The 21762-nt window shown below is 39.1% G+C and overlaps 1 protein-coding gene across 5 annotated transcripts in view; it reads left to right on the forward strand.

Annotated features, from left to right (window-relative positions):
• Positions 1-21762, forward strand: part of Rbm33 (RNA binding motif protein 33) — a 106301-nt gene that overhangs the window by 17800 nt on the left and 66739 nt on the right. For 3 of the 5 annotated variants that reach the window (XM_085691101.2, XM_048440186.3, XM_048440187.3), the window contains exons 3-7: positions 81-129; positions 6408-6484; positions 8553-8865; positions 11912-12031; positions 19020-19191. In XM_085691101.2, coding sequence (XP_085547227.2) covers positions 81-129; positions 6408-6484; positions 8553-8865; positions 11912-12031; positions 19020-19191 — 731 coding nt within the window. The remainder of the gene's footprint in view (positions 1-80; positions 130-6407; positions 6485-8552; positions 8866-11911; positions 12032-19019; positions 19192-21762) is intronic. The other 2 variants (XM_048440188.3, XM_048440189.3) reach the window with 1 other exon arrangement.

Raw genomic sequence — 21762 nt, forward strand, 5'->3', positions numbered from 1 at the left:
TGGAACAGTTACTCGACTTCTGAGTGGCTTCTCCTTTTCTAGGTTATTAGGGGTGACACTTTGCATTTCTCTTTCCCCAGTGAACTAGAAGATGACTTGCTTGGAGAAGACTTACTCTCTGGCAAAAAGGTAAGAATTAAGATCACTTAAAAGAATTATTTATTGTAAACACCATCACTTGTACATGGGATGAATTTTTAGAAACCTGAGCATGGACCAGAAGTTTGTAAATGGAGTGATTGTTTTGTTGCTCTATAAAAATTGCCTTAGCGCCTCACAGATGCTCAGCATGCATTCTGTCCTGGAGTTACTCCTCCAGCTCAACAGAATGGCTGCTTATTAGTAGATGCTGTGGATATTACCATGGGGAGCAAGCATTTTAGTTTCTACTGTGTCCAGTGCAGTCTAGCAGGTATCAGAATTGGGATAACAGTAGCATAAAAGATGTGCCTAAAGGAATGTAACAGTTATAGGTGTGACTGTGGTTCTAGACTGCACTTCTTGGGAGTATGCACTAATAGCTTAAAGGTAAATTTGTCAAACTATATAACACATGCATATAAATACAGCTAGAAGTTCTCAGGAAACTTTTTTAGACCTTTTTGACTAAATACTTTGAAGCATTATCTTTAATTTGTGTGTATCTGCCTAACATATACTTCTAATCTGTTTCTTATATCATGTGGAAAGTAGAAATGGGAAGCAAGGGCTGAAAGTGAGAGATTTGTTTTCTTTTTTTTGTGTGTGGGGCTTACATGGTTGGGAATACCTGTATGTACGTGTATCTTTGGGGGTCAGAGGTTGACACTCTTCATCTCTTAGTTACTCTTCTTTTTAATGAAGCTAGGTCTCTTGCTGAGTCTTAAACTAGCTGATTCAGCTAGTCTAACTAGTCAGCTTTCCCCATCTGCCAAGCTGTTGGGTTATAGGTGAACCATTGTGCACACCCAGTTTTTGCTTGTGTTCTGGGCTTCCGAAGTACAACCCTTGCACTTGACTGGCAATTGCTGAAGAGCCTCCGAAGATCCCCTAAAGTGAATTAACAGTTTTTGGTTCACTAGATAGTTTCAGAACATTTTCTGTTTTCACTTAATATGAACATAATTATTTGAAAATGGTATTTCTGAATGTGTACAATGTTTATGTGTGAGAAAGAGGTTATACATATACTTGTATGTACTTATGTACATGTATGCATGTGGAGGCCAAAGGTTGCTGCTGCATATCTTGTTCAGTAGCTTGTCACCTTATTTTTTGAGGCAGGTTTTCTCACTGAACCTGGAGATTACCATTTTAGCTAGACTGGCTGGCTAGTTAGGGAGCCCAAGGGATCATCTGTCTTGACCTCTCTAGAGGTGGAATTATAGGTTTATGCTGCTTCTACACCTGACTTTCATGTAGTGCTGGGAACTACACTTGGGTCTTTATGCTTGTGTGGAGAGCACTTTGAGCCTTCTCCCCAGGTCCTTAACATAATTCTTTATACTTCATTTTCAAGTCTTAAAATTGTTAGGACTCACATTCTCAAGAACTATGCTGAAGCTTACTACACTTGCAGTTAAGATTCTTTCAGACAGTATAGTAGACTTGAACTGCTGTCTCTCTGACTGTTAACTCTTAGGCCTCATCAGCAGTTTCTCTTGTAATTGATACTGGTTTTGATAGCAGTCTTTTCCATTTAACACATGAATCCTGGGAAATAGTTAAGCTGTTTCTAAATCATAGCAGCTTTAGAAACACCAACAAATGTTCTTTTATTTTTTTTTTTTATATATGAGTACTATATATACAGTATTTCCACTCCACCCTTTCCAGCTTTTCTGGTATTTCCCTTAATGAGATCCTTTCTTTAAGTATTATTGATAAGTACAAACAAACATATATATGACCTGCTGAGTTTATATAGCTTATATGTATATATGTGTTTAAGGCTGACCACTTGGGATTAAATAACCTATCAGGAGAGCTTGTCCTGTGATTCTCTCTCTTCAGCAGCCATTGCCCTTATTTGTTTTTCTAGGATGGGGCCTTGTGAGATATCCCTCATCCACGTTGGGATGCCAGCTGATTATCATTGTGCAGGTCTTATTTAGATGACCATATTGTTAAGGATTTATAGGTGCAGCTTCCTGACATGGAAGGAAGGTGCTGTCTGATTGCTAATTTCCTGGTCCTCTGGCTCTTACAGTCTTTTTACCCTTCTCTTCCCAGTTGTTCCTTGAGCCTTCAGTCTAGTCGTTGTGTTCTAGATGTATCAATTGGAGAAGGGCATTCCACAGTCTTTCAGAACACAACAGCTCCAGTTGTGACCAGCTGTAGGTTTCTGTAATGGTCTTTCTAAGCTGCTAAAAGAATCATTCTTTCTGAGGTGAGAGTTGCATTTACTTGTGAATATAAGAATAGGTTTTTGGAAGGAAGTTGGGAATTATACTGTGTGTGTCTGGTCTTGTGTCAACTTAATACAAACTAGAGTTATCAGAAAAAATGAAACCTCCAATACGTCCATAAGATCCAGTTATAAGACATTTTATTTTCTTAGTGATTGATGGGAGAGTGCCCAGCCCATGGTGGATGGTGCCATCCCTGGGATAGTGGTCCTGGGCTCTATAAGAAAGGAGGCTGAGCAAGTCATGGGGAGCAAACCAGTAAGCAGCTCTCCTCCATAGCCCTTGATTATATTTAATGATGAACTATGATGTGAAAGTGTAAAACCAAATAAACCCTTTCTTCCCCAACTTGCTTTTTGGCTGTGGTGTTTCATCACAGCAATAGTAACCCTAGCTAAGACACACTGGTTTAGGGAAGTGGCAGTAGTAGGTCCTTCTCTAGGTCCATGACCTCACCAGCTGCAGATTAGTTGTTTAAGTGCACAGTTTCACCTGTGTTTCCTCTTGTTGAGTATGCCTTAAGTCTAATTAAGTGGTTGTTGGTTACTTTTGAGGCATAAGTGCCATTTTTGTGCCTTTGGGTTTGTCTTGCTGTGCTGGTCATTATTGTAATTTGTAGGCTAACTGGGTAGAATTTTTAATTACTTTTCTCCATAGGCAGTTTATATAGCACCTGTAGATACTGGAAGAACTATTCCTCAGGGAGGGGGCTTCCAAGGTCAGTCCTAGCTTGATTCCTTCAAGTTTTCTCTTGGAAGTATATGATGTTTTCAGCAATGCGGTCTTACCATTAAGTTTTGAGAGGCAACCAAGGGTGATAACAGCAGCATATATTGTTTGGGGAGTCTCTTTGGATCCCCAGGTTTCCTGTAACTGGCAATATTAGATATCATGGCTCTTGGAGGAGCATTATTATCCCTAGTGGAGTAATTTCATTCAAATTATTTATATATGTATATGTGTACTTGCTATATATGGATGGTTTTTTGGTTTTGGTTTTTTTTTTTTTTTTTTTTTTTTTTTTTTTTTGAGACAGAGTCTCTCTATATAGGTCCTGACTGTTGTGGAACTTACTGTGTAGACCAGGCTGACTTCTAACTCAAAGAGCCTGTCTGTTTCCAACACACCCAGCAATACATGTGTGCTTTTATGTAAGCATAAAATAATGTGTTTCTCTCTGGTTTTTTCTTCTTCCTTTCCTCCTTTTTCAGTATTGTCCTCTTTTTCTCCCTTTGTAGATACAGTTGCCCCCATTCCCATTTTCCCCTTCATGATACTTGTGTCTACTGTCCCCCTCTCTAGCACTGTCCCTTCATCTGATCCTTTTTTCTTTGCTGGTTTCTCTGGCTGCTCCAGGTTATGTACTCACATTAAACTTGAGTGGAAACTCAGGGAAGAAGAGAGAGTGGTATCGTTGATTCTGGTGGGGCTTTACCCAGCGCCATCAAAGTTACTCGCTCACTCCTTCCTGACTTAATTTGAAGAATATTTCAGATATGCTGTTTTAATGTATAAATCTTAATGTGCTTTAAGGATCTTCTTTGGCAGTCTGTTGGGGTAGTTCTGGTCTCAGGGTTTGGCATTTCAAGATTCTATATTGCCAAATTGCTTCCTGGAAATGTTTGATTAGCTTTTGTTCAGCTTTTGTTCCTAATAACAGTGTGTCTTTCTTTCTTTGGCACAGGTCTGATACTGCTTTTTTAAAAGACTCTTTGTCAATGTGACTGATCTTAATGATTCTTGTTGTTTAATTCATGATTATTTGATTTCTAGTAAAGATTGGACCTTTCTCAAGGTATTTATTTAGCAAGTTTATTGCTCTTGTCTGTAACGACACTGGGTGTCTGCACTCTGCTTTCCACTGAAACGAGGTATGCCTTTGTAGTGACATGTAGGCCCTCGTAACAGTGAAGAGTGTCTAGGGCTGGGTTTTAATTGTGTTGAAAAGGCAAGACTGCAAACTGAGGAAGAGGATAGGATGACTGAGGTGGAGGTAGGATGTTAGTTTGTAAATCCTTCTTCTGTTTTACTCTGGTGTCACCTCCATGTCCAGATAGGTATTTTGGTCACCAAGGAGTCTCTGTCATAAGTGCCAATGTTGGAGAATAATTGAGGACCATTTTGTCCCCATCTTTAAACCCCTGATACCCTGTGGAAAGTCCTCATTCTTGGGAGTTTTGGAGGGAACATTTTTCTATCTTCTTGGGAAGGTGAGGCAAAGGATTTCACAAGTGCTCACTGCCATTCTTTGTCCTTTATACCGGCAAGTCTTGTTTTCTTCTTGACAGTTTGAGCAGAATTTTCTCAGCCTTTCTGCTTGCCTGAAAAACAGTTTGCTCCAGTTCAGTGGGATTTGCTGAAAGCCATCTCTGACTTGCTGCTTTAGTGTTTCCCTTTGAGAATTAAAGCTTTTCTAGGGAAGTGGGTGTTTGTTCACTGCCTCCAGTGTCTCTTACTCAGTAGAGACAGAAAAGCTCAATCCTCAGAACTGAGATGTAACTACTACTGGGGCCTATCATAACATATATTTTATTTCATTTCATTTTTACCTGTTTGTTTGCTTGTTTGATAAATTACTACTTGAATGATTTTGAAACTGGTAGTTAAGAGTTGAAACACACAAGTGCATACACACAGAGAATCCCCCTTGAAGTTTAAATACATGTGTTCCTTTGCACGTGTGCGTATGTATATATACACACACACATACATGCATGCACACATGCACATACACTCACATATACCCAGAAAAGACTCCTGCAGTTTCAACATACAGCATACACACAGGCAAACATACAAATGTTTCACACATACTGAAGCAGCCTTCCTTGAAGTTCACTGAATTTACTAATTTTTAAGCATTTCCTAAGGTTTTATTTGCTGAGTTGGAGAGTAAACTTAGGTTTGTCCATAGCAGGCATGACTACTGTGTAGTATCTGCTTCACTCTCATAACTGGCCCTTTTGGATGGCTGATTTTATCACTAAAAAACAGCAAATTTCTTTGGGATCTGTGAGTTACTGTATTTTCTCATACAGTTCCATCCTGCTGTGTTGGAACCATGGCTTTGGGTAGTTTATTTGACTTCAGAAGTAGATGAGGCCTTTTGAGCTAATAAATTTTCTTAGAGTTATTTTTGGCTATCAAAAGTACTATAATAAAAAATACACAGTCAAGTTTAACTTATTTTGCAATATGCAGATGTCAGACTGATTGTTTAGTTAAGGAACAGAAAATCAAGTCAGTTTCTTCTCCTTCTGTCTTGACAGAGAGAGAGAGAGAGAGAGAGAAAGAGAGAGAGAGAGAGAGAGAAAGAGAGATTACTTGACTACCCTTTGGAAGGGTATGCCCCATTTAGACTTAGGAATGCTTTTAGTAGAGGAGGAAAGTTGACCCACTCCCCAGTCTATAATGAGACATATTTAACCCAGACTGGAATTTAGAACTCTAACAAATCACTCTACTGTCTTTGCATATTAATTAGGTGGATGACAACATTGAAGGAGCTGAGCTGTTACTTGTTTTTTCATGTCATCTATATAGGAAAGCCAAAGATATTTTTCTAATTGGTTTAATTTCCAGTCCTTAAAAGCAGCTTGTATAGGAATTGTATCTCTTGCATTATTTGAAAACTTCAGAATTTTGTTTCTGTCATTGTTAGTCATTTCACGGCCATTGTTCTGGGTATTTTGGTGGGGAAATTGTCTAGCAGATACCCTTCTAGGTATGTATTACTTAATCTTTTTCTTTTCTGTCAGAATTAGAATGAATTTGACCATTATACTTACTAATTGATACTTATTTGCCTGTGACATTTAAAAATTGCTCAGGGATTAGCCAGTAGTCTGTATATGGGCTCTTTGGATTCTCTATGGCAATGCCAGACAGTACAAACCTTCTGGATGTCAAGAGGTCAAGCAGCAAGAGGTTAGAAACAACCCTCTCATGGTAAGTTTGTGCTTGGTAACAGGTCTTTTTATGAAAGTGATACACATTAATTAGATTTCTTGTTTTAATTAGAATCAGTCGGATTTGTCAGATGAAGAGCTGAACGATGATCTTCTACAGAGTGATAATGAGGATGAAGAAAATTTCAGGTGCTCAATATTAACTCATGAAAACTGGGTCATATTTAAGTGAATTGGTGGACGTGTTTATAAACTTTATAGCTATAATGAGTAATTGAATAATGTGGTATTGGACTTCTAACATACATTACATTCTGAGTGAGATATTGGTGTATTCTGTTATGGAAACCATATAGATTGTTCCCATTAATAGGTCAGTGGCTTAAAGTTACTTATGTTAGAGCAGTTTGTGAAGGCTCAGTGCTTTGTCTGCATGGAGTATAGTGGTCTCTCACTTCATGCAGGTGACTGCAGCTTGATGTTGCTCTCTTTATTTTCCTTTCATACAGTTTTTATTGATGCCATTCTGGAAAGGTACTTGGAAATACTCAGAAAAATTTCCAGTTTTAGGAAGAACCATGAGAAAAATACACACATCTTTTTGGGTTATAAATATGATTGCAAAACATATGAAAAAGGCCATAGGTTTGACACTTGTTTTCTCACATAGTTTGTGGCTAAAAGTATAGTTTTAAATTATTTTATAAGTGAGATGCATTTGCCAATTCTCTTCTTTGATATCATGAACTATGATTTGATCTTTTGAATGAAGTTGGCCTAAAATGTATCTTTGGAGTTTGGCCAGAAGCTTGAAGCCTATGGTATGCTCTGTTTTGCTGCATAGGCTGCCTTTTTTTTTTAAAAAAAATATTTTTGTCTAATTAATTTTTTTTTCCTGTAGTGTTTTGCCTGAATGCATGTCTTTTTACTACTTGTCTGCTCTCTGAAGTTAGAAGAGGGCATCAGATCCTCTGCAAATGGAAGTACCAATGCTTGTGAGCCACCATGTGGGTGCTGGGAATAGAGACTGAATCCTCTGGAAGAACAAGCCAGTGTTTTTAACAGCTGAGCCATATCTCCAGCCCCTGCATTTGTACTCTTACCTTGAAATGTTTGCCTTTAGGAGTTAGTGGGTTTTGTGACTTTAAGACCTTTTGCTGTCATATGAAGAAATTGCCGATTTGTTTGGTTTAGTTTTTGAGACAAGGATCATATTGTAGTGTAGGCTGTTCTGTAACTCATGCCAGTCCTCCTTCCTCAGCCTCCTGAGTGCTGGGGTAATAGACATGAGCCACTACAGCTGGTGTTGTATCAGTTATTTATTATTTTAATACAATTGTGATTAGTATATATTTATTTGAATGTTGAGATGTACTTTGATACAGAGTTTTATGTTTTGATTTTATTAGAGAAGACCTTACAATTTGCATCATATATTTTTAAAAGGAAACTAAATTGTTCTCAACATTCTAGTGGTGTGGGCTGGAGAAATGACTCAGCAGTTAAGAACTCTTACTGCTCCTGCAGAGGAATCTGTATTTGTTCCCAGCTTCTAAATCAGGCTACCTACAATCACCTATAATTCCAGGGGATCCTATACTCTCTTCTGATCTATGGGCACCAGACTACATGCAGTGCAAATACTACATGCAGGCAATCGTATAATAAATGAATTTAAATAAGCCTTAAAAATAATCATATGATTTTCTGGTTATTGAGTAGTACTTATGTTTTCTGTTGACAGTCATACCATCCAGGTTCCATCCGTTTCATTCTATAAAAGTAGATACCTTTAATTACCAGCTTTCAGGTGGCAGAGGCAGGCAGATTGCTGAGTTTGAGGCCAACCTAGTCTACAGAGTCAGAGTTCCTGGGCAGCCAGGACTACATAAGTAAACCTTGTCTCAAAAAAAAAAAAAAAGGAAAGAAAGAAAGAAAAAAAAAATGTTTAGGCTCAAGTCTTAGATGTCTGACAATGACCAGCTTCTTCATCAGGCTGACTTCATTATTTTGGTCAGATAACAGAGCTGAAAAATGGAGGTGCTGTCTGCATTGTGAGGCAGTGGCCCTGGGCCCTTTGGAATCTAGTGCAGGTGTATTTTCATGGATTGTTAAGAGTGTACTCACCCATTGGGATTACTTGTAACCAGTGGTTGTTCGAGCATCACAACTCAATTATGTAATGATGCAGCTTTGTACTTCCTCTCAATATGTCTTTTTTTTTTCAATATGTCTTTCACTGTGTTTTGTCTTCTAGTTCTCAGGGTGTCACTGTCAGTCTGAATACCACCTCTGGCATAGTTACATCATTTGAACTGTCTGACAATACCAACGACCAATCCGGGGAGCAGGAATCTGAGTATGAACAAGGAGAAGATGAGCTAGCCTACCATAAACCAGAGGAACAAGAACTATATACTCAAGAGTACCCAGAGGAAGGACAATATGAAGGCCATGATCCTGAGTTGTCGGAAGACCAAATAGAATATGGGGATGAGCCAGAGGAGGAGCAGCTCTACAATGATGAAGTGCTGGACATTGAAATCAATGAGCCTTTAGATGAATTTACAGTGAGTCTTTTCTCTTTTGAATGGCCAAAGATAACATGGCTTCCTCCACATAGGTTTCTAGACTGATTTGAAATCTATTTACCTCCCATGGGAAGGAGAGAAATTAGACCTTATTATCACTGTCTGCCAGTTTCTTTATCAGAGCTATGACAAAGTTTGTGTTGACAGCTTGTTTGACCAGCATTAATGCTCCTTTGTCATTCTGGAAGGCTGCAAAGAATTGTGACCTTGAGAATTGCACCCTAAGGAAGAAAACAGCTTTGTGTGGTAGAAGCACACTGTCAGTGTTAAAAAGTACTTAATGCAGAGCTTTTATCCAGGCTTTAGACAAGATCTGATAAAGTCCTTCTAAGGTGAAAAGATTATTGACCTGCTAAAGACATCTTTAAGGTGCTAATATTCCACAGTGATTGATGTCCTGTTTTCATTCATCCCTTTCTTACTAAGAACTGTCTAAACCTGAATAAAGAGGTTGAGGTTAGTTTAGGAAATGTCACACATAATTTCTTATCTGTAATCAGCAAGCTAAGATGGTGCTGGTCTTTATTTCAGAATGATGGCTTTGGTAGGTAGTGTTTATTTTTATTAAACGCTACATTTAAGAAAGGAAGAAGTACTAGTATAAGATTGGCCATCTTTCATAATGGTATATTACCAGAAGATGTTTGTGTTTTTAAAAAAGCACCTAATGACATTCATGCTGGAAAGATGTTATTGCTGCATTGTGTAATGCCTAAGGGTTTCCTTTCATTGGAGTCCCATGAAGACAGAGTGGAGTTGTGGCTGCTGAGATGCGTTGGAGATGTGTAGGATCAGGACCTATAAAAAGAACTCTTGTTGGTAGGAGTAGTGCTCTCACTTTTGGAGTCATCGTTTAGCATGTACTTGCATTTGAGGACTGCAGCCAACAGTTAATGAATTTTGGTCTTTTATGTGTGTAGCAGTTTGCTTTATAAGTGATTGATGATAAAGAGCCTGAAAATATTTGGTTCAGTCATGATTCTTTGATGTCTCAGGAGGTAGAGGCTTATTCTTCAGAAAGTATGTGTAGTTTGTGGTCAGTAGAGTCATGAAACAGCATCATGGAGCCTGCTGTCTGTGGTCCTATAATGATATAATTCAGTAGATGGACAGTGTCTTCTGGTGCTGGTGTGCTTGCTTATGTGAGACACTGTAGTTTAACATGCTTGTTGAATTAACCAAGGTCTTTTGAAAATGTTGCTGTTTTCTTGTATTTGACTGTTTGCTATTCATTTGTGACATTAGCTGTTCACTTCTTGGGTCTTTTACTCTTTAAATAGTCAGCACATCTTTACTAACCATAAAAAACATGGAAAGTGTGTGCAGGTGAGTTTGCTCAGCCACTTATGTGGTACTTGTTGTCTTGTGAACTTATAATCAGTGAAAAGTTTTCTTCTTAAATATTTTGTTGTCTAACTTAGGACCACATAAAGTCCCAGGAATAATACAAAATCTACCTAAGTAATTCCAGCATCCTGTGGTCCAAGATTCAGGTATTGAAAAGAATAAAAAACTCTTTTATATTAAAATGAATTTTTTTCAAAATTTAAAAACTCAAAAACTTTAATATTTCATTTAGAAATTCTGAGTTTGCTAGTATTTCACAGCTGAATGTTCGGTGAACAGTGGCAGCCTACCTTACTATTTGGTATTAGAACCATAGCTATCATTTTTTTTCCTTCATGGATACCACAGTGGTAGTGTCTGAAGTGACTGCCCTGGGTGGGAAGAGATCAGAATTAAGCTGTGGAATGCTTTGCCAGGCCTTGTCTCAGACTGTCTTTGAGGTGTGTATTGTCATTTTGTCAGTAAACATGCTATAGATCATGTCCCTATTTACCCTAGAGGTATGGAGTTTGTTGAGTGGTTTAGACTGGTTCCTTATCATAGTCAGAATTTGTCAGCCTGTTCTCTAAAGCCAGACTTAACTCTGAAATGTGACCCTCACAAGCATGGGCTTTCTTGTGAGAGTCCACCTATAAAACCATGCATTTGTTGTAGAACTGGCTATAGAATCCTTAAGACCACAGACTGTAACTAGAAGGGATTGTGTCACCTGTGAAGAAAGGGAGATCCTAGAGATGTTGGAAGACTGGTCAGCATAGCCGTTCTGTTGTGTTAATTTCATATTACAATTAGTACTCTGGTAGCAGCAAGAACTGTATTGCTCAGTAGCCAACAGAATAGTGTTTATTGGTGACATGAGGGTGTATTCACTGTAACATCAGCACCAAATGAGATTTCATAAAACATTGTTTTGTAAAATCGAGTTAAAATTTACCGTTTGTGTAGAGAGTAGCAGACTATCCCATTGTGTTACTTGGCTGAAATGTTGATTAGCATTTCCACTTCTCTTTGATGGGATGCTAATAGTTTTTGTGCAAAGTGGAATGCAGTATTAGGATTGTCTTGAGAAGCAGGTGGGTCAGCTTTCCCTACCTCATTACTTTTGGTAATGCCAGCAGCAGTCTGCTTTCTTTGCCAGTGTGGTGATCTTCAGTCACCTTGCCTGCTATATTGCCTAAGTCCAAAAGGGACAAACTTGCCTACTGATAAGCCCTTTCCATTTCATGAAAAACCTGGAATCATCCTTTCACCCAAGGGAAAGAAAGGCCTAATGAGTAGTCCACTGTAGTGTGATGCCTGAAAAGCACTTTGCTCTGTCAAATTGCCCTGCTCCTAATGTTTCTGTTGACCTTAAGTTGCTGAGGGGCATAGGTGACCAACCTGCTGCTGCCAAGCTTCTCAGTGATCACACAAGCCTGGTTTTTGTAAGGCTTCTCATTTGGGCGCAGCAGGGTCGTGGTTATGAAGCTAAGCCATTGTTATTCTCCTCATTTCTGGACCACCATGTACGCTTGGTTTACATGACCTTGCAGAAGAAGCTCCTATGCTGTATGCTCGGTCAGGCCATCACCACAGTAGAGTGTGTTAAAATAACTCCGCATGAATCATACATGAAAAGTGGTTGAAAACACCCAAAAGCTTTGTGAGAAAAATGTTTCTTCTCTTTAATGGCCGTTAGGATGAAGAATACTTGCAGGCTTATGGTGGGCAACAAGGGCTGCAAGTGCGGGAAGACTGTGAGGCTGAAGATGACTTAGATGAGATTACTGATTCCCAGGTTGCTTCTGAGACCCACGAGGTACTTGTTCAACTTCTACAGTTTCCTGAGTTTCTTTCCTTCCAGATTTAAAACAAGAATTTTTTTTCTTAAGTATTAGTGCAAAGGTGATGCATGTGTGAACTGTGCATTGTAATAGAAACCCAAGCCTGTGAGTTGTGGTGCCTGGTGCCTGTGAGAAGTATGTACCCTGGATCAGCAATGCTTGTCTTTTTAAAAGCTTGTTTTTATTGTTGTGTGTTTATGGTGTGTGTGTGTGTTTGTTTGTTTGCTTGCCTGTGTCTCTTCATGGCACACATGTGGTCAGACAGTCAGAGGACAGCTTATGAAGTCTCTTCTCTCCTTTCACCATTTTGTGGGTTTTGAAGGATCAGGCCTTTACAACAAGTGCTTTGCCTGCTGAATATAGCAGCTGGCCCAAGTAGTAATGTTGAAAGTGATTTTTAGGGCTGACTTTTGTTATCAGTGCCTTGAAATCAATGCTGTAATTATTGTAATTAGTTAATATTAGCTAATTTGCACCATTATTCAAGAAACAATGCAAGGTTTTCTGTTTTAGGTTCTGTCTTAGGTGTTGAAGAAACAGTGACAGTCCTGGATTTCTACCCCCATAGGAAGAAGTTGCTAAAAATTACCGTTATGCACTGCAGAAAGTGACAGATTCCAGGAGTACGGAAGGGGCTTGCTTGTTGGGGAGGGTCCATGGCTGAGGCTGAATTGAAGAAATGACCCCTGAAGTACTCTTGAAAGAATAGTGGGCCTCTGGTTGGTCTGAGCTGTTCTCTCCTGAGCATTGGTAGGCACTGTGGCTAGGTCTGTAACAGGCCATAAAATCTTCTTAGCACTAGGAACTTTCTTAGAAGTTAACATTTGTTACCTCCAATAATTTCCTTAATGTTCTTTCCTGCCTGCCAGAGAAAAGATGAGCAAAAGCCAGTGTTTCCTGACGTAAGCCATTTATTTACATTGGGTGTTAATATTAGGGCTTTAAAAGACTCCCAACCTTACCTCATGAGTGCTGGGTTTAAGGGAACCTTTCTCTTAAGCTAAATTTGGACTTTTTCTTTTGTACTTTGTATCTTATTCTCACTCTTTGAAATAAATTAAAACTTAGAGAACAAACTAAGGCTATGATTGACAGAATACAGACAATTCTCCCGCACCGCTAGTGAAAGAGACTATTCACCCTGATTGTTTAGTTGTAGAAAAAGGTGACTAATCCAGGGTCCCATGGCAAAATTGGAGACCCAGGACAGGCAGCCTGGTTACCCCATAGCTTTCAGTATCTTTCTCCCCAGCACACTGTTCACCCAGTTTGCTCAGGCCTACAGGGATGCTTGAGATAGAAATCAAGACCTGAAAGCAGGTTTTAGAGCAGCTGGAAAACTGCCAAGGAAGTCTTTGGGTGGTCAAAGGTTAGAAAGGAGAAATTTGGTGCATATGACAGACATGTCCCTGTAGAATAAACAAATGAGCTATAAGCACATGAAAATATATTTAGTAAGGTAAGGATTAAATCTATTTTAATATTGGCAGAACCTAGATTATTGGGAGATGTAGTCTTTGTTGGGAAATGTGTACTAGAAATGTCCTAAAACCATTTCTCTGGATTCTGCATATTTTGTGAGTAGGTAACTATTTGGTCTTTGTTGTAGAATCAATCTCTGTCCAGGTGTGCTCCTGTACCTAGTGACCTTGAAAGAAAGGATCTTCTTCCAGGGCAGGTCTGTTTAGTTCAGAATAGAGGTCCCACATGTGAGTCCATCCTTAACCATAGATCCCTTTGGATATGATCACAGGACCCTGCAGCAGGGCCTTGGGGAAGTGCTGTGACTCATGATTCAGCCCAGTTCCACCAAGTCCTGGTCTTTCCATATCTTCCACGAGTCTGTGTTTGACCACTTTGCTAGTTTTCAACACCCTCATTGTCCTTGACAGACTCAACAACCCTGAAGTATGTTGTCCTGTGACTCAACACTTCTACTTTAATGAATTTATTTAAAGGGATAATCTAAGATGGATTCAAAGCCCTAGTACATGTGTGTGTTTGCAGTGTAAACATTCCATTAAGTCACCCTAGTGGCCCCATAAGAGAGGAACTCATATCTTCCTTTTGCTGTCCAGCATGGGAAGATATGTCTAATTAAGTAAAAAGTGCTAGGCAATATGTTTTGCTCTCAGCTCTGTCATATTCTTCTGTAGCTAAATTATTTGTAATTCTAAAAACACATAGTCAAAAGTCTGGATGAAGATAAAGTAGCCATAGTGTTTGCTTTTAGACTGTGGGATTATTTAGTCATGACCAGAGCTTTCTGTTATCCCAGTATTGGAGTGTTAAAGACAAGTGGATCCTCAGAGTTCGCTGGTCAGATGGAAGACACTGTCTATGGGGTTAAGGGAGAGATTGATAGAAGACACGCAGAGACCTCCTCTGGCATGTTTGTGTGTGTGCATACCACCCCCTCCCACACGCACATACACTCATGCAGAGTAATAGTTTATGTTCAGTGAATCAGTCATATAGATACCAAATGATTATAAGTTTTTATTCATGCATATACCCATCTTACCATCTTGTCAGCAGCTGTGGGATGCAAGCCAGGAACACAGCTCTGCACAACCACCTACAGCTGCCTAATTTCTTTTCCTAGACTTCTTCTAGTTAGGTGAAGCTGGGATTCTTCACCACAAGAAAGGATTTCAGGATAAGCAAGTATGAAGCAGAGTTGGTGTTCATAGAGACAGACAGATTGCATGGAATTAAAAGAAAGACTCCCAGGGAAAAGATAAGAACCCCTTCCAGCATTAGTCACACTGTATTGTATGTCTTTATAAGAGGCATGTATCTATAAAGACACAGGAGGAAATTTCAGGATTCTGAGAAGTTTAAATAAGATTGTATGGAGCTTCCTGAAGTGTTTCGATAAGATTTCAGCTAATGAGGTCATAGGAATTTTTAATTGAGTTATAATGTTTTCATTGTAAACTAAAGTTAATAGTGGTGTTTATTAGGAGATTCTCATAAAATATCTGGGGAAGGAATATGGACAAACTCAAAAAGAAAAAGATCTAAGTAGTCTTTTAGAGCCCTGATAATAGCACCCAATAAGACACATTCTTCAACTGCACAGTTGGGGTGAAGAGTCTTATACTGATCTTATTTTTCCCCCTAAGTTTTAATTTATTTAAAGAGTGATAATGAGACACAAAATACACAAAGTCATATTCAACTTAAGGAAACGCTCAGAGGTAAGGTGAGAGGAGTCTTTTAAAGCCCTGCTATTGGCACCCAATACAAATAAATGGCTTAAGCTCGGAAACACTGGGCTTTTTTCTTAAAGTCCTGGCTTTACAGAGAGGCTAACACTATTGTATCTCCCACCCTACTTGGTCTAATTATACTATTCATCTTAGTGTTTACCTGCTCCCCCCTTTGTTTTTGTGATATTGGAATTGAACGAAGAATCTCAAGCATGTTAAACAAGGGCTACGCCACTGAGCCACACCCATAACCTTACGTAGCTGTTTTTGCTTAACATAGTTTTGAATTAATTCAGATACTTACATGTAGCAATAATTATTCTGTTTATTGATATGCCTTATTGTTTCTTTTCCCCTTGTTAGATATTTGGATTGTTTCTAATGGTTTTTTTTTTCTGTGTTATGGATGAATGCTCACCATTTTGTGGATATACATTTTTGTTTTGTTGTTAGGTATTGTTAGAATTACTGAGCTAGACTAGCATGGTGCTTGTTTATCTATCTATCTTATCTATTTTAAGGTAATTACCAAATGGTTTTCCAGAAGTGATTGTGCCATTTTATACCTTTCATCTGGTGAGAGTTCTCATTGTTCCTCCTTATTTGGTATCAGTTTTTTCCTTCAGCCCTTCAATGACTGCATCATTGTGGGTTTTGTTTGCATTTCTTTGATGGCTGATGATACTGAGTACTGTTCATATATTCTTTTCGACCTTATATAGTCCATTGGTTTGGTTTTAGCTGCCTTTTCTTTACAGTAGGTTATCTCTTATTTATATAAGCTACAGACTGTATAAGGCCTTAAAAATAGATTGCTTATAGATTTGTACTCTACATAGACAATATAATTTGTGTTTATTTTCTTAGTGTCTATAATTGAGATAATAGATTAATAGATAGTGTGTATATATTCTAGATATCAAGTCCATTGGCAGATTGTGAGAAATTTTTTCTGAACCTCCAAATTATGTTTAGTTTTCTTAAATTTAAGTTTTTTTAAAATAAGATAAGGTGTGTTCAGGGTGATATGGCTATAAACAAATTTAAGTTTTTAAAAATGTCTTTATTATATGGGAGTTTTGTCTATAATGCATGGTGGTGTTCCATGTGTGTGCAGTGCCTTTGGAGGTCAAAAGAGAGGGCATCAAACCTCCCGGGTCTTCTGTTGAGTCATCTCCCCAGCATTCAAATTTATTTTTTTTTAAGTAGAAAATAATTTGAATGATGATCAAGTGGTTTTTTGACCTAAGAAAATTTTGACCCTATGACTATACAATTAGCTTGCTCTTTTCTTGTGGAAGCTTTGTGTCATTAACTACTGTTAGTTTAGAACTAGAGACTGCCTTGTCTAATAGCATTTGAGGTATGAGAGCAATCCATGGTTTTTAAATAAGAAGGTTTTTCCAGCTCTTGCACTGGTGTGAAGGCTTTCCTTCCCATCCAGTGTAGTTGTTGTGCTGTCAGCTGGCTTTCTACCCTCAGGCTCTTCTACTCCATTCATTTGTTTTTGTAAAGTCATATTAGCACTACAGCAGTTTGGAATAATGGAACATGAAACCAGGTAGTGCAAACCCACCAACTTTATTCTTTTCTAAGATTCTTTTGTGTATTGGATTTGTCAGTATCTGCTAGAAGTCCTGCTAGGGTTTTCATAGAGATGGCCATGTGTCTCTAGATCAAAATAAACAGATTCATTATTTTAAGTTTATTTTAATTTTTAAAGGTTTTATTTTTATACTGCTCCGTGTGTGTGTGTGTGTGTGTGTGTGTGTGTGTGTGTGTGTGTGTGTGTGTGTGTTTGGTTATGTACATGAGTGCACGTGGCCAAGCATACCAGAAGAGTGTGTATGGTCTGCCGGTGCTGGAGTTACTGGTGTTTATAAGTCACTTGATGTGGGTGCTGAAAACTCAGTTTAGATCCTTTGATAAAACAGTTTGTACTCTTAACCACTGAATCATCTCTTCAGCCCCTAGGTTAGCATTTTAATAATTTACCTGTTAATAAAAACATTTTACTTCTTTCACTGTAATCAGAATCCTTTTATTTCCTTTGCTTTACTGACTTGGTGCAAGTGCTACTTACAGCAGAAGACTAGCTTCAAAGCAGACTTTCTTGCTTTATTTTTAGTGCCAGGAGCCAAGACACGAAGTGCTAGCTTAAGTTTTGTTCTCAGATTGAAGATGTTCTTTTTGATTCTAGTTTGCTGGTGGTGATTTTCTAATACCAAATTTTAGTAATCCCTTCTTTATATCTATTGTAATCATGTGGTTATTATAACTGCTATAATAAACTTTTTGCTTTGGTGGATATGATTTCTTTACTGTGGCATATTACTGAATGTGGTCTGTGTATCCAAGAGTTGGCCTCCCTGGGAGCTTGTGAGGAATGTGGACTCTCAGGTCCCACTCTAGACCTCCCAGGTCTGAATCTGCTTCTGAATGGAATTTCCAGTCACTGGGGTACGTGTTAACAGAGGCAGTCCTGCCTCAGCACGCAGAGGTACAACAGGGACATTGTGGCCTTGGTGCCTTGAGGACTCATCATAGATCCGACTTACTCTATTTTCAGATTTTATTCAATGTTGCAGGAAAGGTAGTGTTACACTAACAAGAATGTGAAATTCTGGGGCTGCAGAATTTTCCAGCATGTTGTACCTCACAGCACTGAAAAGTCATAGTCATACTGAAAGTGGCATTTGTATTCCCAGAACCAATTGTACTATTTGTTATAGATTCTGACTTACAGTTAGCTTTTCACATTGAGAATGTATGGGAAAGGAAATTTACAGTGATTGTCTGTGGGTTTAGCTTCTTACGTATTTTCTAACAGTGTGTCTTTGTTTCTTTTAAGAGTAAAGAATCATTCATTCATGAAAATGAAAAGGCAAGCTGTGTTTTTTTTATTACGCTGGTAGATAGTGTTTAAATGAACCCTGTACTCGGTGCATGCTTGTCTTCACCTGCCAGTGTGCTACTGAGACTGACCTAAGAGGGAGGTAATAGTGTTCAGGAGCTCAGAAGGAAGAATTTTATGAAAAAAATGTTCTTTAGTTTAGGCTGGCACCAGAGGGAGTTTTTGTAAGGGACTCTGCTAAAATAAAATTTGGTTTTATTCAGTATAGAGAAGTGGCAGAAGAAATGATTTTTGCCTTTTACTGGTCTCAGCACTAAGTGTGTGGTAAGTTAACACTAAACAACAAGCATGAAGTAAATAGGAAGGGGAGAGTTCGTGATGAAGAAGTGTTGTGAAGGCTAGAACAGTAGCAAGCAGCCACAAACTCCAAAATTGACAGAGACAGCTGACGAAAGATCAAAGTATGTGGTTAGGGACTGTGAACTGTTCAGCTTACATGGCTGAAAGTAGCCATTGCAGCTACCAGATGGATTCTGTGCTGCTAACTCTAGTGTTACAGATGTTAGCTTACATTGTAATCATATGCAAGTTAAGTTGTGTGAGAATTCTGCTGTGGTCTGGATTAGATATAAGGCAGCAGGGATATTTAACCAATGTCTGTGTTCTGTCAAGTATGAATAGCAGCAGCGTGGAGGTAGGTCCTCATGTGTTAGGTAGGTCACAGGCAGGAATTTGAGGGTTTTCTAAAAGTAAGTTTCTTTTAATATTTGAAGTTTTCCTCCCACTGGAGTTGGCTTCATTTTTCACATAGCCTTTTTCTAGGATCTTTGAAGTAAACTTACATTTTAAGTGGCTATGGACTTACCTCTCCCTGTTTTTCCTATCTGCTTGTAGGGAGGAATGGAAACCTTAGAACTCCAGAAAGACATAAAAGAAGAGTCAGATGAAGAAGATGATGACGATGAAGAATCTGGAAGATTGCGTTTCAAAACTGAAAGGAAAGAAGGAACAATTATTAGGCTCTCAGATGTAACTAGAGAAAGAAGGAACATTCCAGAAACTTTAGGTAATTTTTGGTTTTGACCTGTGGGTAATTTTTTTTCTCCCTCCCTCCCCCCTTTTTTCTGGTCTGTTTGCCCCATCTTCATTTCTACTGCAGATCCCTCCATATCTTTCTGTGATTGTTGGTGAGGGTGTGTGATATGTGGGAGGTGCTCAGATGTGCTGTGTTCGTCATTGTGCCACACAACCACTTCTGTGTTGTGTTTGAGTGAAATATTTAAAAATATTATTTTTTTTAGTAGTTTTCTTTGGGAGTACATGGCCTAAAGCTACTCTCCTTCATGCCCTGTGTTCCTGACTGTGCTGAGGTGTGGCATGGGGGTGCTTGGCAGGGATACTGACTATTATCTACTAGGCTGTCCCTCAGGTAGCCAGTGCCAAATTGGTTTTATTTTGCACTTGTAAAATCCTTGTAGTCATCCTTTTGGGTTCTCATTGTCTCTTGTTCCCAAGTGTTCAGTGATTAACTTATAGAGATCATTAACTGGATGTTAAGAGTTTGCTGTTGAAGACCTTCCTCAGACTGTTGCTAGGTGACACCAGTGACCCTACCCCACCTACAGTTTGTGTCATTTTCCACTTGATCTTTGGGTTTAATTGGAGTGCCACGATAACCCCATGGCCTGGAAGTGTTGCTTAGTGGTAGAAGCATTTGTCTTCTAGACACTTGAGTTTTTGAAAGTAGCCATTTTGAGTCTTTAGACCCAGGCAGTGCTCAGGAAGATTGTATTTTCAGTGTGTTGCTTGGACTTTATAAGAACAGGAGTACCAGGGTTTGACTTTCTAAGGAGGAAGGCAAGGCTCACAGGACAGCATGGTCTACCTGCCTTTCTATTTGGGTCAAAGTAAAAAGCAAAATCAAGGCCTCATCATTACCTTGATGATGTATGTCTGTGTCTTGACTGTCTGTCTGTCTGTCTGTCTGTCTGTCTGTCTCTGTGTGTGTGTGCACGCGCGCGTGTGTATATTGGTTTGTATTAGTTATTTTCTATTGCTGTGACAATTCTATGGTCAGAACACCTTACAAAAAAGTGTTGTTGGACTTATGGTTTTAGAGGGTTTGAGCTCATGATAGCAAAGCAAAGACATGGTGGCAGGAACAGCTAATAGCTCAAGTCCTGATCCACAGATAGGAACCAGAGAGAGCAGCACAGACATATTAGTATGGTGAGTCATCTGATACCTCACATCCTACCCCTAGTGACACACCTGTCCAACAAGGCCACATCTCCTAATCTTTCCCAAACAGTTCCACCAACTGGGACCAAGTTTTCAAATATCTGAGCTTTTGTACCTTGTCATTCAAACCTTGGAGCCTAGAACCCTGGCTAGGAACAATTAGGGAATAAAGAAAAGACAGACACACATACAGTGAAACTGGGATCAGGTAAGGTTCTAACATTACCTTGAGCTATCTCCAGCTACTTGGAACCTCAACTTTTTCATTATGTAGAGCACAGGAGAAGGGACTAGCTAGTCTTGGTATGAAATTTGTATAGGGGAGCAGTCTCAGGCTATAAATATCTGGGAGGAGCAAGCTGATAGCCTTTGCCCACACAGATCAGTTGTTCATACTCGGACTCTGACTCAAAGGAAAGTTTGGCCGTTCCTCTTGAGCCTACTCCACATGGGCATAATGATTTTTGCCAACTTTCCCTGGGTCAGTTGGCCCTAGAGTCCTTGAAATGGTCATGTGCATCTCAGGAGTTGATTCACTTGGGGCTTCCCCAACTCCTTAACCTATAAGGGCCATTTTCATTCAAAACACAACATGGTTGTTTTTGCCACTAAACAGGAGCAAGCAGCATGTTTCAGGGGCACATACAAATTCTCTGGGTGAACACTAAGCTGCCCTCATAGTTCCAATTCATTGTCATAGTTGTTAGTATTCATTTTATCTCCTTCTGAGGACGTGAGTATGGTTGTCCTGAAACATTCCATTTGTCTATATTCGTACTTTTGTTTGGTACATCCCTTTTTCAGGATCTTTACCTTCTTCTTTTCTGAGTCATTTATACTTTCCTTTATTCAGAAATCTGTCAAATTTGCTTTTTTTTCAAGGTACCTGACACCTGTAATTAGTCGTCTTCAGAGACAAAGGCTTGGGGTGTTGTTTTGTTGTAGGCAAGTTACACCCTTGGAACTCTGGGGAGGAGAGGGCTTGGAACCCTTAGAAACAGTGCTTAGAAACAGGGTAAATACTTGGGTTATTTACTGTTCTTCTAAAAAGGACTAGGAGTATTTTTGTAGAATGTGGTAATTTGTCTAGGTAATTGGACAAAGAAAAGTTTTGTTTCACTCAGTAGTGGTAGAACATGCATTGAATCCTAGCACTTTGGAGGTAGAGACAGGCGGATTTTTGTGAGTTTGAAGCCAGCCTGGTCTTCATAGTGAGTTCCAGGACAGCCAGGGCTAACACAGTGAGACCCTGTTTACCAATAACTTCAAAGTTAAGTTGGGATCATTCTCAATATGCAAAGATATGGCCACCCATCGAAAGACTGGTTTCCTGAAAGAAGAAGCTTCCTGTTTGGTCTCGCACTTTCCCGAACAGAGTAGGTGCATACATAACTTG

The sequence above is a fragment of the Myodes glareolus genome, chromosome 6, assembly GCF_982192425.1.
Source record: "Myodes glareolus chromosome 6, mMyoGla1.1, whole genome shotgun sequence".
Classification (NCBI taxonomy): Eukaryota; Metazoa; Chordata; class Mammalia; order Rodentia; family Cricetidae; genus Myodes; species Myodes glareolus.